The sequence below is a fragment of the Oncorhynchus kisutch genome, linkage group LG29 (genome assembly GCF_002021735.2).
Source record: "Oncorhynchus kisutch isolate 150728-3 linkage group LG29, Okis_V2, whole genome shotgun sequence".
Classification (NCBI taxonomy): domain Eukaryota; kingdom Metazoa; phylum Chordata; class Actinopteri; order Salmoniformes; family Salmonidae; genus Oncorhynchus; species Oncorhynchus kisutch.
The window spans coordinates 43,862,542-43,877,907 of NC_034202.2; the positions used below are offsets into that span (position 1 = coordinate 43,862,542).

General features: G+C 45.3%; 1 protein-coding gene across 1 annotated transcript in view; it reads left to right on the plus strand.

Annotated features, from left to right (window-relative positions):
- Nucleotides 1-15,366, plus strand: part of LOC109883930 (T-lymphoma invasion and metastasis-inducing protein 1) — a gene marked incomplete at its 5' end in the record, with an annotated part of 85,425 nt that overhangs the window by 33,137 nt on the left and 36,922 nt on the right. Inside the window, 1 exon segment of the mRNA XM_031808830.1 lies at nucleotides 2,156-2,283. Coding sequence (XP_031664690.1) covers nucleotides 2,156-2,283 — 128 coding nt within the window.

The following is a 15,366-nucleotide window of genomic DNA, read 5'->3' on the forward strand; positions in this document are numbered from 1 at the left end:
AAAGATTTTTGAGCCTTTCTTTTTTCATATTGAATATGGAGAATATTTATATGGCAGCCATCTTGTCGTGTCGTGAAGGGATAAACGTCTCTACACCAGGGTCTTTCTTCCCCGTTTTCTTCCAGCGAACAATGGAGGATGCATTGCCTGTGTCCAGTGCCTTACGCATGTACATGGACAGCATCAAGGATATCTGGGGTTTATGACCAGCTTTTTTTTGGTCCTGTTTCGCTAATCCAGCTCAGGGTAGGACTCTTTCTAAGCAGTATCATTCTCCTTAGATTGTGGAGTTGCCCGTCGTTGCCTAGTGTTGCCCGTCGTTGTGTGCATGCTCACTCCACTAGGGGTGTGGTGGCTTTTTGGGCATTGTTCAGAAGCACGATGACTGATGATATCTGTGCTTCAGTGAGTTATTGCTTGGATGTAACTGCTCTCAGTGTGGCTCATAGTGTTCTTATGTTCCTGGAGCAGGTATTAGGCAGCGTGCATTATCACACTCACAGCAGGTACCTGTTTTGGACTTGTGGTTCCTTGTGTGAGTTCTGGCATTTTCCGATTCCTTGGGTCACTGTGTGAGCCTTTTTTGAACCGGTAGGATCTATGGACTGCGTTTTGTCTGGGGTACCGCAGTTCCCCTGTGGGGTTTTAGCCTTGGGCTGATGTGGTTCATCGACTCTGGTCGATGCCATGCAGCGCGTTTGCACACTTTACCAAGTCACGACAGGTGTTCTGTTGTTTTGTACTTGCAGTTCCTTGTATGAGCTCTGACATTTAAGGTTCACACGGTGAGTATTCTTCTTGGAACCATGGGGTCTAGGACTTGGGCTGCAGTGGCGGCATTGCAGCAGGTTCTGGTTCCCGATGTGGGGCTTTGACAGTTCAGGCTTCTCGGGTATTAGGGAAAAAGGGGGCTTATGCAACCCTTTTTGAAGCTGGTTGAACCTGTGTGTGTTGCCATGGGCATCCTAGTTTGGTACCCTCTGAGCCAGCTTGGGGCGTGATAGTACCTGTCCATAGTATGTTTTACAGAGTGACCGACTGAAAGGGAACGTACAGTTATGAATATAACTACTGCTGCCTGAAGGAGGGAACAAGATATAACATCTTTTGGCCCCGTGCTGTCAAGGGGTTTGGGCTCGCTGAAGAGCGGTACTGAATTGAAAAATGAATGTGAGCTCCAGTGTTATGGCCAGGAAGGCGGTGGCTTCTGAGTGCGGGCTCTGTAGTCATTGGCCCGTTAGGCTTGTTTTAGTTTTCCTCTGATAAAAATATGATTGGTCGTTGACTCCCCATAGTATGTTATACCTCGTTCGCTTCCTTCAGGGAACAGTAGTTATCATCATAAATGTCCGTTTCTAACCCCTTCAGAAGGTCAGACACAATAATACCTTCATAATGCACAGACCATACTGTAGAATGGGGGTTTCTCAATCCTATTCCCAAAGGGTTGACTACACACCTGATACCACTAATCAACAAGCCTTTAGCAGGCGTGTCAAGCAGGCGTGTTAAGCAGGCGTGTTAAGCAGGCGTGTTAAGCAGGCGTGTTAAGCAGGCGTGTTAAGCAGGCGTGTTAAGCAGGCGTGTTAAGCAGGCGTGTTAGTGCTAGGGCCTTTCAGGTCCCCAGGACCAGGATTGACTATCTTATATAGTCTGGGGTGGCAGGTAGCCTGGAGAAGTAATAAACAACTGGAGAGTTGCTGGTTCGAATCACAGCTCTGTTAGCTCCATCCTAAATACCATCTCCTGCCCATTGTGCCCTTGAGCAAAGTACTTAACCCGTAAACTGCCCCAGGGGCAACGCACCTAACCGCAGCTAACACTGTGCCTCCAACGCCTTGTGTGTTTGTGTCACTGTGGGTTGAGAGTTGTGTGCCGTGGGTTATCTGTGGGTTGTGTTCTTCTCCTGTAGCGTACTGCGACTATTGTTGTTTCCACAAATTCTCTCTCTCTCTCTCTCTCCCCCTCTCTCCCTTTAAAGGACATTCTGGATGAGGTATCAGGGTTGAGAATTGAGAAATTAATGCTCCAGTGTTATAGCCTCTCTCTCCCCCTCTCTCCCTTTAGAGGACATTCTGGATGAGGTATCGGGGTTGAGAATTGAGAAATTAATGCTCCAGTGTTATAGCCTCTCTCTCCCCCTCTCTCCCTTTAGAGGACATTCTGGATGAGGTATCGGGGTTGACGGTGGTCAGTCCAGATGATACTTTAGAGGATGAGTCAGCTCTGGATCTGGAAAATTCAGGACACAACCAGGCGGACTACACTGAGCCAGGACAGAAGGTAAGAGTTGGGACTTCAGCATTACACACACTCCTTTTGTGTTCTCCCCTGTACACCAAGTCAGAACTGTAGTATAAATAAAGGGTGCATATAAACACACGCCACCTGTGACTCTCATTCCTCCGCAGCCAAAACACTCCTTTTGTAGAGGTGAATGATTAAAACCAGCCAATCAGTCTTTGAGATGACTTGGAGCACTGCAGCACAGCCACAGGTCGACCTGTGATATTGATAGTAGTACCTTAGGCCAGAGGTGATTTTAGCCTGTAAATCTTTGTGGGGCAGAAAAAATTTAAAGTGGGATGCATACCTGCAAAGTCAATGCACAACACAACTCTAAACAATACATTAATTGCACTATAACATTGACAAACGGTGCCCACAAACTGTTAGGGCCTACATAAAGCTGTCCCAACAGCAGTGTCCCAACAGCAGTCCCAACATCTTACCACGGCTACACCTGGCTATCAGAGGAGCCTTGTCTGGCAGCCAAACAGTTCATTCAGCCTCATTTACTGCCTTTAAAAAAACATAGCTGATATGACTGGCTTGCTTAAACAAATGTGGTTTATACTGACGGTTGAGATGTACTAACTATGGCATAAGGGGACGACAAACAGATAAGAGGAAATCCGCAATTTAGATTAAGACATTAATGACCGAGCTAGGACGTATGTAGTGAATTTAACTATTTGTTCAGCACTTTTGAAATTTACAGCGACAGAATTCAGAACACGGGTCATTCTTACAGTGTTCTCCCTGTACACCAAGTCAGAACCGTAGGATAAATAAAGGGGGCATATAAAGCAGACATTGAAAGCTTTTACAATATTTGTCACGATCATCGTATGAAGCGGACCAAAGCGCAGCGTGGTGTGAATGCATTCCTTTTATTGAATGACGAAAAACACGACGTAAACTGAACAAGCTAACAAAACAACAACCGACCGTGACTGCTAATGAAACATAGTGCTAACATGCAACTAGACATAGACATGATTTAAAATTCCAGAGTTGGAAGACCATTCAAAACAGATTTTGAATGTATGATGTTGACATGATCAGTCCAATCAAAGCTACTGTACATATAACGTGATTTGACGTCATTTTTATCTGTGGACAATGACCTTGAGCCTTTTTGGAATGGCACTTCTAATGTAACTCTATGGTAGCACCCTAGGGGGCTAGAATTATCTAGCTCTACCCGTAGACTTGGTGTTGACGTAGTGTCCTCATGAGTGACAGAACACTGAGCCAATCACGGTGCAATGCTCCGTATTTTCTGCTGGCTTGCCCCACCACCACCACCACCACCACAGAAAGCACTAAGCTAGGTTGAAACACCTGCATTTTAGAGCTGCCTTACTCAAGAAAACAAAAAAGAGACCATGTTCATATGCGGCTTTATTAACTCAATTATATATATATACAGTGGGGCAAAAAAGTATTTAGTCAGCCACCAATTGTGCAAGTTCTCCCACTTAAAAAGATGAGAGAGGCCTGTAATTTTCATCATAGGTACACTTCAACTATGACAGACAAAATGATAATTTTTTTTCTCCAGAAAATCACATTGTACGATTTTTAATGAATTTATTTGCAAATTATGGTGGAAAATAAGTATTTGGTCACCTACAAACAAGCAAGATTTCTGGCTCTCACAGACCTGTAACTTCTTCTTTAAGAGGCTCCTCTGTCCTCCACTCGTTACCTGTATTATTTATTATATATATTTTTTCCTAGTGGTTTTCCCCAGGATTATACGACTGCTTTATAAAGTGTCTGTGTGTCTGAATGTGTGCCGTTCACTACTAATCCAGAGGGATGAAACAGTGGCACCAGGTCTGTGTTTTCACATCTTGTAAAGATGGCAGCCATTTTATGGTTTTGTTCAAGTGCCAGAGAGTGGAACATGAGTCGTGTGTGTCTGTACTTTGTGTACCTGTGTGTGCGTAAGTACGTGCAGCTGTGTGCGCGTCGCCTGGAAGCCCTTTTGAGTGTGTGTCTCGTGTGATAGTGGTGACCTTTTGAGAAAAGGTTGTTTGATTGGTTGTCTCAGGGTGGCTGATGGGAGAATCTGAGACAAACGACACACACACACATACATACATTGATTCCCAAAATGCATGAATTAAAGTCCTTAAGATTCTATTGATGCACCCTTTTGTCAATCTACACTGAACACTAAAATATAAATGCAACATGCAACAATTTCAAAGCGTCATATTTGTCACGGTCGTCATAATGAGGAGACCAAGGCGCAGTGTGGTAAGCGTATATACTTCTTTTTAAGAACGAACGAACGAAACACTGAACAAACTAATACAAAACGAACTGTGACGCTAATATGGCTAGTGCAGACAGGCAACTAAACATAGAATAAGAACCCACAAACTACCCAAGGATTATGGCTACCTAAATATGGTCCCCAATCAAAAAAAACGATAAACAGCTGCCTCTGATTAAGAACCAATCTAGGCAACCATAGACATATAAACCCCTAGACTTACAAAAACCCCTAGGCAAAAAAAAAATATATATATTAGGAAATAAGTGTATTAGCCCGTAATCTGTGGATTTCACATGACTGCAGGATCTGTCCCCAGCACAAGGTGCACCTGTGTAATGACCATGCTGTTTAAATCGGCTTCATGATATGCCTCACCTGTCAGGTGGAAGGATTATCTTGGTAAAGGAGAAATGTTCACTAACAGGGAGGTAAACAACATTTTTTGAGAGAATGAGCTTTTTGTGCGTATGGAACATTTCTGGGATGTTTTTATTTCAGCTCATGAAACATGAGACCAACACTTTACATGTTGTTTTGATATTTTTGTTCAGTATAAGTAACATAATAAGTAAAATCCTGACTAAATCTGCCAGTTTAAGCTAGAGATATCTGGGGTTTTTTTTTGCGTAGGCTTCGTCCACCTAAGTCGGCCTTCCGTATCTGTGGTGGAAGGTGGCCGAACTACAGCGGTGTTTGTCAGACATTGGTCTTCTTGTAAAAAAAATGCATTGTCAGTGAAACTGAGGATTTGGCCACAGATGTGGGATCAGTAGGTTTGGACCGTGAAAGGATCAGTAGGTTTGGACCGTGAAAGGATCAGTAGGTTTGGACCATGAAAGGATCAGTAGGTTTGGACCATGAAAGGATCAGTAGGTTTGGACCATGAAAGGATCTGTAGATTTGGACCGTGAAAGGATCAGTAGGTTTGGACCATGAAAGGATCAGTAGGTTTGGACCATGAAAGGATCTGTAGGTTTGGACCGTGAAAGGATCTGTAAGTTTGGACCGTGAAAGGATCAGTAGGTTTGGACCATGAAAGGATCAGTAGGTTTGGACCATGAAAGGATCTGTAGGTTTGGACCATGAAAGGATCTGTAGGTTTGGACCGTGAAAGGATCTGTAAGTTTGGCACCTGAAAGGTTGAATTTGACGGCTAAGGGATTACCCTGGAACGTGATGACGACTGTGATTGTAGAGTCTCTATGAAGGGGGTTGTATACATACAAGTGGCGTACATTTGAGGGGTTGGTGTCACGGTTAACCTCTCTAGGGTGAGATTGCAGAGCGCCAAATTGGTCTTCTCACATAAACAACATCTGTAGCGTTGGTTTAGCCTCTCTAGAAAGATGATATCCTCATGAAGATGATTGTGTTTTCTGTGTTGCCTATATGACACCCACAAGTATCACTGGACTTGTCAGGACGGTAACTTGGTACCGTTTTAAATAAAATAAAATAAATGTAAAAAATATGGCGGTAGTTTTGTGCCAATAAATATAAGGGGTTAAATACAGTGCTTCATTTGTCATTTGGGAGGTCGGAAGGTCCCGGAACACAGTCAAGTAGCCGACCTATTGTGGTGAAATGGACAGCGTTCTCCAATGTGTTGATTTAATTCAAAGCATTTTAGATGTCGTTGCTGCATGAGGTTTTACACAAGGCTGCATGAGGTTTTACACAAGGCTGCATGAGGTTTACACAAGGCTGCATGAGGTTTTACACAAGGCTGCATGAGGTTTACACAAGGCTGCATGAGGTTTTACACAAGGCTGCATGAGGTTTTACACAAGGCTGCATGAGGTTTTACACAAGGCTGCATGAGGTTTACACAAGGCTGCATGAGGTTTACACAAGGCTGCATGAGGTTTTACACAAGGCTGCATGAGGTTTACACAAGGCTGCATGAGGTTTACACAAGGCTTCACGAGGTTTACACAAGGCTGCATGAGGTTTTACACAAGGCTGCATGAGGTTTTACACAAGGCTGCATGAGGTTTACACAAGGCTGCATGAGGTTTACACAAGGCTGCATGAGGTTTTACACAAGGCTGCATGAGGTTTACACAAGGCTGCATGAGGTTTACACAAGGCTGCATGAGGTTTACACAAGGCTTCACGAGGTTTACACAAGGCTGCATGAGGTTTTACACAAGGCTGCATGAGGTTTACACAAGGCTGCATGAGATTTTACACAAGGCTGCATGAGGTTTTACACAAGGCTGCATGAGGTTTTACACAAGGCTGCATGAGGTTTACACAAGGCTGCATGAGGTTTTACACAAGGCTGCATGAGGTTTTACACAAGGCTGCATGAGGTTTTACACAAGGCTGCATGAGGTTTACACAAGGCTGCATGAGGTTTTACACAAGGCTGCATGAGGTTTTACACAAGGCTGCATGAGGTTTACACAAGGCTACATGAGGTTTACACAAGGCTGCATGAGGTTTTACACAAGGCTGCATGAGGTTTTACACAAGGCTGCATGAGGTTTTACACAAGGCTGCATGAGGTTTTACACAAGGCTGCATGAGGTTTACACAAGGCTGCATGAGGTTTTACACAAGGCTGAACTTCTTAATGGCCCGATTTTCTAGAAATAACGAGTCTTGATTTTTAACGTTGATGGCTTTTATTAGAAGGTTAAATTTAAATACATTCCATTTGTTCACATTTTCAATGTAGAGGGGGATGGTGTCTTAATGAAATTAGTTTGGTTTGTGAATTTATTTATACACAATTAATACCTCATAAGATGTACTTGGGTCCGGTCAAATCTGAGACGTGTTTGGTCAGGATCTGGCTCAAATTAAACACGGGGTAAATATGTGTGTTAACGATGTGGAACTGAGAGTCGAGAAGCAAGTTCAGGGAGGTGAGTGTTTTAATAAATACACGGAACATAATACTAAACACGAACAGACAGGAAACAGAAACAATGACGCCTGGGGAAGGAACCAAAGGGAGTGACATATATAGAGGGCAGGTAATCAAGGAGGTGACGGAGTCATAATGCGCGTAACTATGGTGACAGGTGTGCTCCATAACGAGCAGCCTGGTGAGCCAGAGGCCGGAGAGGGAGAACACGTGACAGTACCCCCCCCCCCTCCCCGACGCACGGCTCTAGCCACAGGACGCCGACTAAGATGACTGATCCCGGGGGTCAGAAGCGGAGCGGTCACCTCTGTGAACCTGTCGATCCTGCCGAGGCATGAGAGCATGAGGACCTAGAGCGCCGGAGAGAGAGCATTACGTAACAGTACCACCCTCCCCGGGGCGTTTGGCTCCAGCCGCAGGACGCCAACCACAGGGACGATCCCAGGGATCAGGAGCAGACCGGTCGCCACCGCTGAGGTGCAGAAACCTGACGAACCCGGCTGATGCTCTGTGTACGCATAACGAGGTTGACAGGTGTGCTCCATAACGAGGTGACCTAGAGGTGACAATATGTCAAAAAACAATAATATTTATTTGAGCTTTCTTAAATGTCTCCTAGATATAGGACAGACATTTCAAAACCTTTATTCCTTAATGGTTTATTTTTGGACTGTTTAGTTTTGCCATATATAACTGCTTATTTAATACATGTCTGTGGTCTGTAGTAGTAAAGGCCCAAATACAGTCCCATTCAGAATATACTGGAACAGGAACACGTGGTAACCAAACAGTGGACTGTTCTACAAAAGACTCCTAAGACTCTGTGGATGTGTGTGTCTGTCTTAACACACAGAATTAGATAAGACAATCTGCAGACAAGTGAGTGGACGTGTGTGTGTGTGTGTGTGTGTGTGTGTGTGTGTGTGTGTGTGTGTGTGTGTGTGTGTGTGTGTGTGTGTGTGTGTGTGTGTGTGTGTGTGTGCGTGTGTGCGCACGTGCGTGCATTACTATCTAATTAAGATTATGTCTGGTCTGATCATGGTCCCCGCGGTGATGCCTGTGCTCCATCCGGTCGTCCCTGGATACGGCTGTCACGTCCATTACCACGGCAACGATTTCCCTTCTCTCGCTCATTCAGCAACACTGAGACAAAGAAAAAAAAAAGAGAGAGAGAGAGAGAGAAAAAAAGAAGGAAAAATAAGATGCCAAACAGAGGAAGCATAAGATGGAAAACATGAACAGAAAGACAGTGGACTTAAGGATTAGGGCAAATATTTGATTTGGTTGTATTTGTTATTGACTGCGCTTTTTGGCTTGTAGGCGAAAGATTTGGGCGGTACAGGATTCCAGATATCTTATGTTGTCTGGAACCTAGAGCCTCTATTTGATTCTCTGTAACCTAAAGACTCTATTTGATTCTCTGTAACCTAGAGCCTCTATTTGATTCTCTGTAACCTATAGCCTCTATTTGATTCTCTGTAACCTAGAGCCTCTATTTGATTCTCTGTAACCTAGAGCCTCTATTTGATTCTCTGTAACCTAGAGCCTCTATTTGATTCTCTGTAACCTAGAGCCTCTATTTGATTCCCTGTAACCTAAAGCCTCTATTTGATTCTCTGTAACCTAGAGCCTCTATTTGATTCTCTGTAACCTAGAGCCTCTATTTGATTCTCTGTAACCTAAAGCCTCTATTTGATTCTCTGTAACCTAATGCCTCTATTTGACTCTCTGTAACCTAGAGCCTCTATTTGACTCTCTGTAACCTAGAGCCTCTATTTGATTCTCTGTAACCTAAAGCCTCTATTTGACTCTCTAAAACCTAGAGCCTCTATTTGACTCTCTGTAACCTAGAGCCTCTATTTGATTCTCTGTAACCTAGAGCCTCTATTTGATTCTCTGTAACCTAGAGCCTCTATTTGATTCTCTGTAACCTAGAGCCTCTATTTGATTCTCTGTAACCTAGAGCCTCTATTTGATTCTCTGTAACCTAAAGCCTCTATTTGATTCTCTGTAACCTAGAGCCTCTATTTGATTCTCTGTAACCTAGAGCCTCTATTTGATTCTCTGTAACCTAGAGCCTCTATTTGATTCTCTGTAACCTAAAGCCTCTATTTGATTCTCTGTAACCTAGAGCCTCTATTTGATTCTCTGTAACCTAAAGCCTCCCTCCTTCTTTCTCGCTTTTACTTGGCTCTCAATCCATTTCACTATTCCCTCTGCCCTCCCTCCCCTGTCTGTCCTCTCTCTCTCTGTCTGTCCTCTCTCTCTCTCTCTGTCCTTTCTCTCTTCGTCTGCCCTCCCTCCCCCTGTCTGTCCTCTCTCTCTCCATCTGTCCTCTCTCTGTCTGTCCTCTCTCTCTCCGTCTGTCCTCTCTCTCTATCTGTCCTCTCTCTGTCTGTCCTCTCTCTCTCCATCTGTCCTCTCTCTGTCTGTCCTCTCTCTCTCTGTCTGTCCTCTCTCCCTCTCTGTCCTCTCTCTTCGTCTGCCCTCCCTCCCCCTGTCTGTCCTCTCTCTCTCCATCTGTCCTCTCTCTGTCTGTCCTCTCTCTCTCCGTCTGTCCTCTCTCTCTCCATCTGTCCTCTCTCTGTCTGTCCTCTCTCTCTCCATCTGTCCTCTCTCTGTCTGTCCTCTCTCTCTCTGTCTGTCCTCTCTCCCTCTCTGTCCTCTCTCTCTTCGTCTGTCCTCTCTCCCCCTGTCTGTCCTCCCCCTCTCTGTCTGTCCTCTCTCTCTCTGTCTGTCCTCTCTCCCCCTGTCTGTCCTCTCTCTCTCTGTCTGTCCTCCCCTGTCTATCCTCCCCCTCTCTGTCTGTCCTCTCTCTCTCTGTCTGTCCTCTCTCTCTGTCTATCCTCTCTCTCTCTGTCTGTCCTCCCCCTGTCTGTCCTCCCCCTCTCTGTCTGTCCTCTCTCTCTCTGTCTGTCCTCTCTCTCTCTCTGTCTGTCCTCCCCCTCTCTGTCTGTCCTCTCTCTCTCTGTCTGTCCTCTCTCTCTGTCTGTCCTCTCTTCCCCTGTCTGTCCTCTCTCTCTCTCTGTCTGTCCTCTCTCTCTGTCTGTCCTCTCTTCCCCTGTCTGTCTGTCCTCTCTCTCTCTGTCTGTCCTCTCTCTCTCTGTCTGTCCTCTCTCTCTGTCTGTCCTCTCTCTCTGTCTGTCCTCTCTTCCCCTGTCTGTCCTCTCTCTCTCTCTGTCTGTCCTCTCTCTCTGTCTGTCCTCTCTTCCCCTGTCTGTCCTCTCTCTCTCTCTGTCTGTCCTCTCTCTCTCTGTCTGTCCTCTCTCTCTGTCTGTCCTCTCTCTCTGTCTGTCCTCTCTTCCCCTGTCTGTCCTCTCTCTCTCTCTGTCTGTCCTCTCTCTCTCTCTCTCTCTGACTGTCCTCTCTCTCTCTGTCCTCTCTCTCTCTCTCTCCTTCACCCTGCCAGGTTCCTGGTCTTAATAAAATGCCTTCTTTCTCTTTGTCTTCTTCTTTTCTTCTATTTTGTCTCTCTCTCTCCCTCTTTGGCCATCTGCATCCCTGTCACACGTCTCCCCCCCTCTCCACCTCATCCATCTGTTCCTCTCCTTCCCGTTGTGTGTCTTCATAAACACGAGTCTCGTGACCTGTAGAAAGGTAAAGATAACCTCTACCACGGAACTAACTTTATGAAGCAGTCACTTACCTAAGGCTGTTATTGGACTTTTCTACCTAAATAAATAGAGACTCTGTACGGCACATCTTGAGATTGATTGTTTTTCCGAAATAAAATGTTCTCACATCACATCTGTATCTCTCTCTCTCTGTCTCTCTCTCTCTCTCTCTGTCTCTCTCTGTCTCTCTGTCTCTCTGTCTTTCAATTCAATTCAAGGGGCTTTACTGGCATGGGAAACATGTGTTAACATTGCCAAAGCAAGTGTCTCTCTCTCTCTCTTCCTTCTCAGACTGTCTTTGATGAATGATTGTAGACGACAGCAATCTTTCTCTAATCCCTCCCCCACCCCCCACCCCCTCTATTTTAACATAGGGGAGGAGGGGTGGAAGGGAGGAGGAAGGTGTCCCCTTCTCATTGTGTCCCCGTTTAATTATCCTTGCATCCTAATTGGTTGATTAGCCAGGAACATCCCAATCGTTTAGCTGAGATAAATGACCCTGTGAGGAGCTAGAGAAAACAGACTTGGGGGGGGGGGGGGGGGGGTAATTAAGAGCACTTAACAAGTAGAACCATATCGTTAAGGAACACTAATGACAACCTAGGATCTCGTTCGGGATGCAAGTGATCATAATGATTACTGGATGGGATGACTGACTGTAGCCCCGTGTCCTAAATGACACTTTATATAGTGCACTACTTTAGACCAGAGTCCTATGGCCCCCTATTCCCTATATAGTGCACTACTTTAGACCAGAGCCCTATGGCACCCTATTCCCTATATAGTGCACTGCTTTAGACCAGGGCCCTATGGTACCCTATTCCCTATATAGTGCACTACTTTAGACCAGAGCCCTATGGCACCCTATTCCCTATATATAGTGCACTACTTTAGACCAGAGCCCTATGGCACCCTATTCCCTATATAGTGCACTACTTTAGACCAGAGCCCTATGGCACCCTATCCCCTATATGGTGCACTACTTTAGACCAGAGCCCTATGGTACCCTATTCCCTATTATAGTGCACTACTTTAGACCAGAGCCCTATGCCACCCTATCCCCTATATAGTGCACTACTTTAGACCAGACCCCTATGGCACCCTATTCCCTATATAGTGCACTGCTTTAGACCAGGGCCCTATGGCACCCTATTCCCTATATAGTGCACTACTTTAGACCAGAGCCCTATGACACATTGTTTTGTATGTTACACACTTCTATTTTGCAGAATGTAGTAAACCAACACCTCCACGACCTCCTGTATGGTTTCCGAGGACAACACTCTCCCCAGAGTGTGTGTGTGTGTGTGCGTGCATGTGTGTGTGTGCGTGTGTTGATAAGGGGACGCCTTTCCCCCCCAGGTACGGAAGCAAAGCTTTTCCTGTCTCCCATGAGTCTCTGTTTCTTTGATAAGCACACACACACACACACACACACACACACACACACACACACACACACACTCACACTCACACTCACACTCACACTCACACTCACACTCACACTCTCACACACACTCTCACACACACACAGACACAGACACACACAGACACAGACACAGACTCACTCACTCACACACACACACACACACACACACACACACACACACACACACACACACACACACACACACACACACACACACACACACACACACACACACACACACACACACACACACACACACACACACACACACACAGACACAGACACAGACACAGACACAGACACACACACACAGACACACACACACACACACACACACACACACACACACACACTCTGGGGAGAGTATCCTAGGGCAGCGTTTCCCAAATTCATTCCTGGGGCTCCCCCTGTGTGGATGATTAGTTTTTTTGGCCATAGCAAAAGTACACAGCTGATTCAAATAATCAACTCCTCATCAACGTGCACCCAGGGGAGGCCCGAGGACCGAGTTTGAGAAAACCCTGTCCTAGGGAACCGTGTGAAGGTGGTTGAAGTGCTATTTTCCAGTTGGTTTTGTGCACTAGAAAAAATACTTTCAGGAGTGTGTGTGTCTGTGTGTGTGTGTGTGTGTGTGTGTGTGTGTGTGTGTGTGTGTGTGTGTGTGTGTGTGTGTGTGTGTGTGTGTGTGTGTGTGTGTGTGTCTCACATTCCATCTGTAGTGTGTGTGTGTGTGTGTGTGTGGGGGGGGAGAACGGGTTAGTACTCGCCCCCTCTGTCTTTCTGTTCTTTGGACGGAGAGAGAAGGACAGTGTTGGGATGACAGGAGTAAAGGTAGGGCTGCTCTATTCATCCACTGTTTCCTGTCTTTTATTCGTCTTTCTCCTTCAATCTCAGTGCCTCTCTCTCTCTCTCTGTCTCTCTCTTGCTTTCTGTCTCTCTCTCGCTTTCTGTCTCTCTCTGTCTCTCGCTCTCTGTCTCTCTCTCTCGCTTTCTGTCTCGGTCTCTGTCTCTCAGTTTCTCTCTCTGTCGGGTTTCTCTCTCTCTCTCTCTCTCTCGGGTTTCTCTCTCTCTCTCTGTCTCTCTCGGGTTTCTCTCTCTCTCTGTCTCTCTCTGTCTCTCTCTGTCTCTCGCTCTCTGTCTCTCTCTCTCGCTTTCTGTCTCGGTCTCTGTCTCTCAGTTTCTCTCTCTCTCGGGTTTCTCTCTCTCTCTCTCGGGTTTCTCTCTCTCTCTGTCTCTCTCTCCTCTCATGCCTTCTCAACTGTTCAGTGACAGATGTCATAGTCCTATGTGCTTGTTGATTGTTTGTGTTTGTGTCTAATGTTGATGTTGTCTTTCCTTCCACTCAACAGTAGTGTGTGTGTGTGTGTGGTGTGTGTGTGTGTGTGTGTGTGTGTGTCTAACCAATGTTGGTGTTGTATTTCTGACAGACAGACAGGCTGACAGTACCTCGTCCAGCCACTCAACAACATGCTTATGTAATTGTGAATTACAGTACCTTGTTTGAACAGTTTGAGACATACATGGTATCATTTCATGTCGTCCTGAAGACATCTCAACGTAGTTTGTGTCCCAAATTACCCCCTATGTCATTCTGAAGACATCTCAACGTGGTTTGTGTCCCAAATGACCCCCTATGTCGTTCTGAAGACATCTCAACGTGGTTTGTGTCCCAAATTACCCCCTATGTCATTCTGAAGACATCTCAACGTGGTTTGTGTTCCAAATTATCCCCTATGTCGTTCTGAAGACATCTCAACGTGGTTTGTGTCCCAAATTACCCCCTATGTCATTCTGAAGATATCTCAACGTGGTTTGTGTTCCAAATTATCCCCTATGTTGTTCTGAAGACATCTCAACGTGGTTTGTGTCCCAAATTACCCCCTATGTCATTCTGAAGACATCTCAACGTGGTTTGTGTCCCAAATGACCCCCTATGTCGTTCTGAAGACATCTCAACGTGGTTTGTGTCCCAAATTACCCCCTATGTCATTCTGAAGACATCTCAACGTGGTTTGTGTCCCAAATTACCCCCTATGTCATTCTGAAGACATCTCAACGTGGTTTGTGTTCCAAATTATCCCCTATGTCGTTCTGAAGACATCTCAACGTGGTTTGTGTCCCAAATTACCCCCTATGTCATTCTGAAGACATCTCAACGTGGTTTGTGTTCCAAATTATCCCCTATGTCGTTCTGAAGACATCTCAACGTGGTTTGTGTCCCAAATTACCCCCTATGTCATTCTGAAGACATCTCAACGTGGTTTGTGTTCCAAATGATCCCCTATGTCGTTCTGAAGACAACTCAACGTGGTTTGTGTCCCAAATTACCCCCTATTGTCATCATAGTGCACTACTCTTGACCCAGGGCTCCGTTAGGATATCGGATGTCACCTGGGACAGAGCCACGTTGTGTTGTCTAGGCGAGTGCGTCCTGCTGAAGTTCTATTTTTTAAATTTTATCTACCTTTATTTAACTAGACAAGTCAGTTAAGAACAAATTCTTATTTTCAATGACGTCCTAGAAACAGTGGGTTAACTGCCTGTTCAGGGGCAGAATGACAGATTTGTACCTTGTCAGCTCGGGGGTTTGAACTTGCAACCTTCCGGTTACTAGTCCAACGCTCTAACCACTAGGCTACCCTGCCGCCCAGCTGTCGTCATTGGAGTCGGCTAATAGAGATCCTAATAGATCCTAATAGAGATCCTAATAGATCCTAATAGAGATCCTAATAGATCCTAATAGAGATCCTAATAGATCCTAATAGAGATCCTAATAGATCCTAATAGAGATCCTAATAGATTAAATCAGACCAAAGTGATGACGGAGGGGACTAAGTTATATTAGTCTTTGATGTCACTTTATTTAAACGGTAAA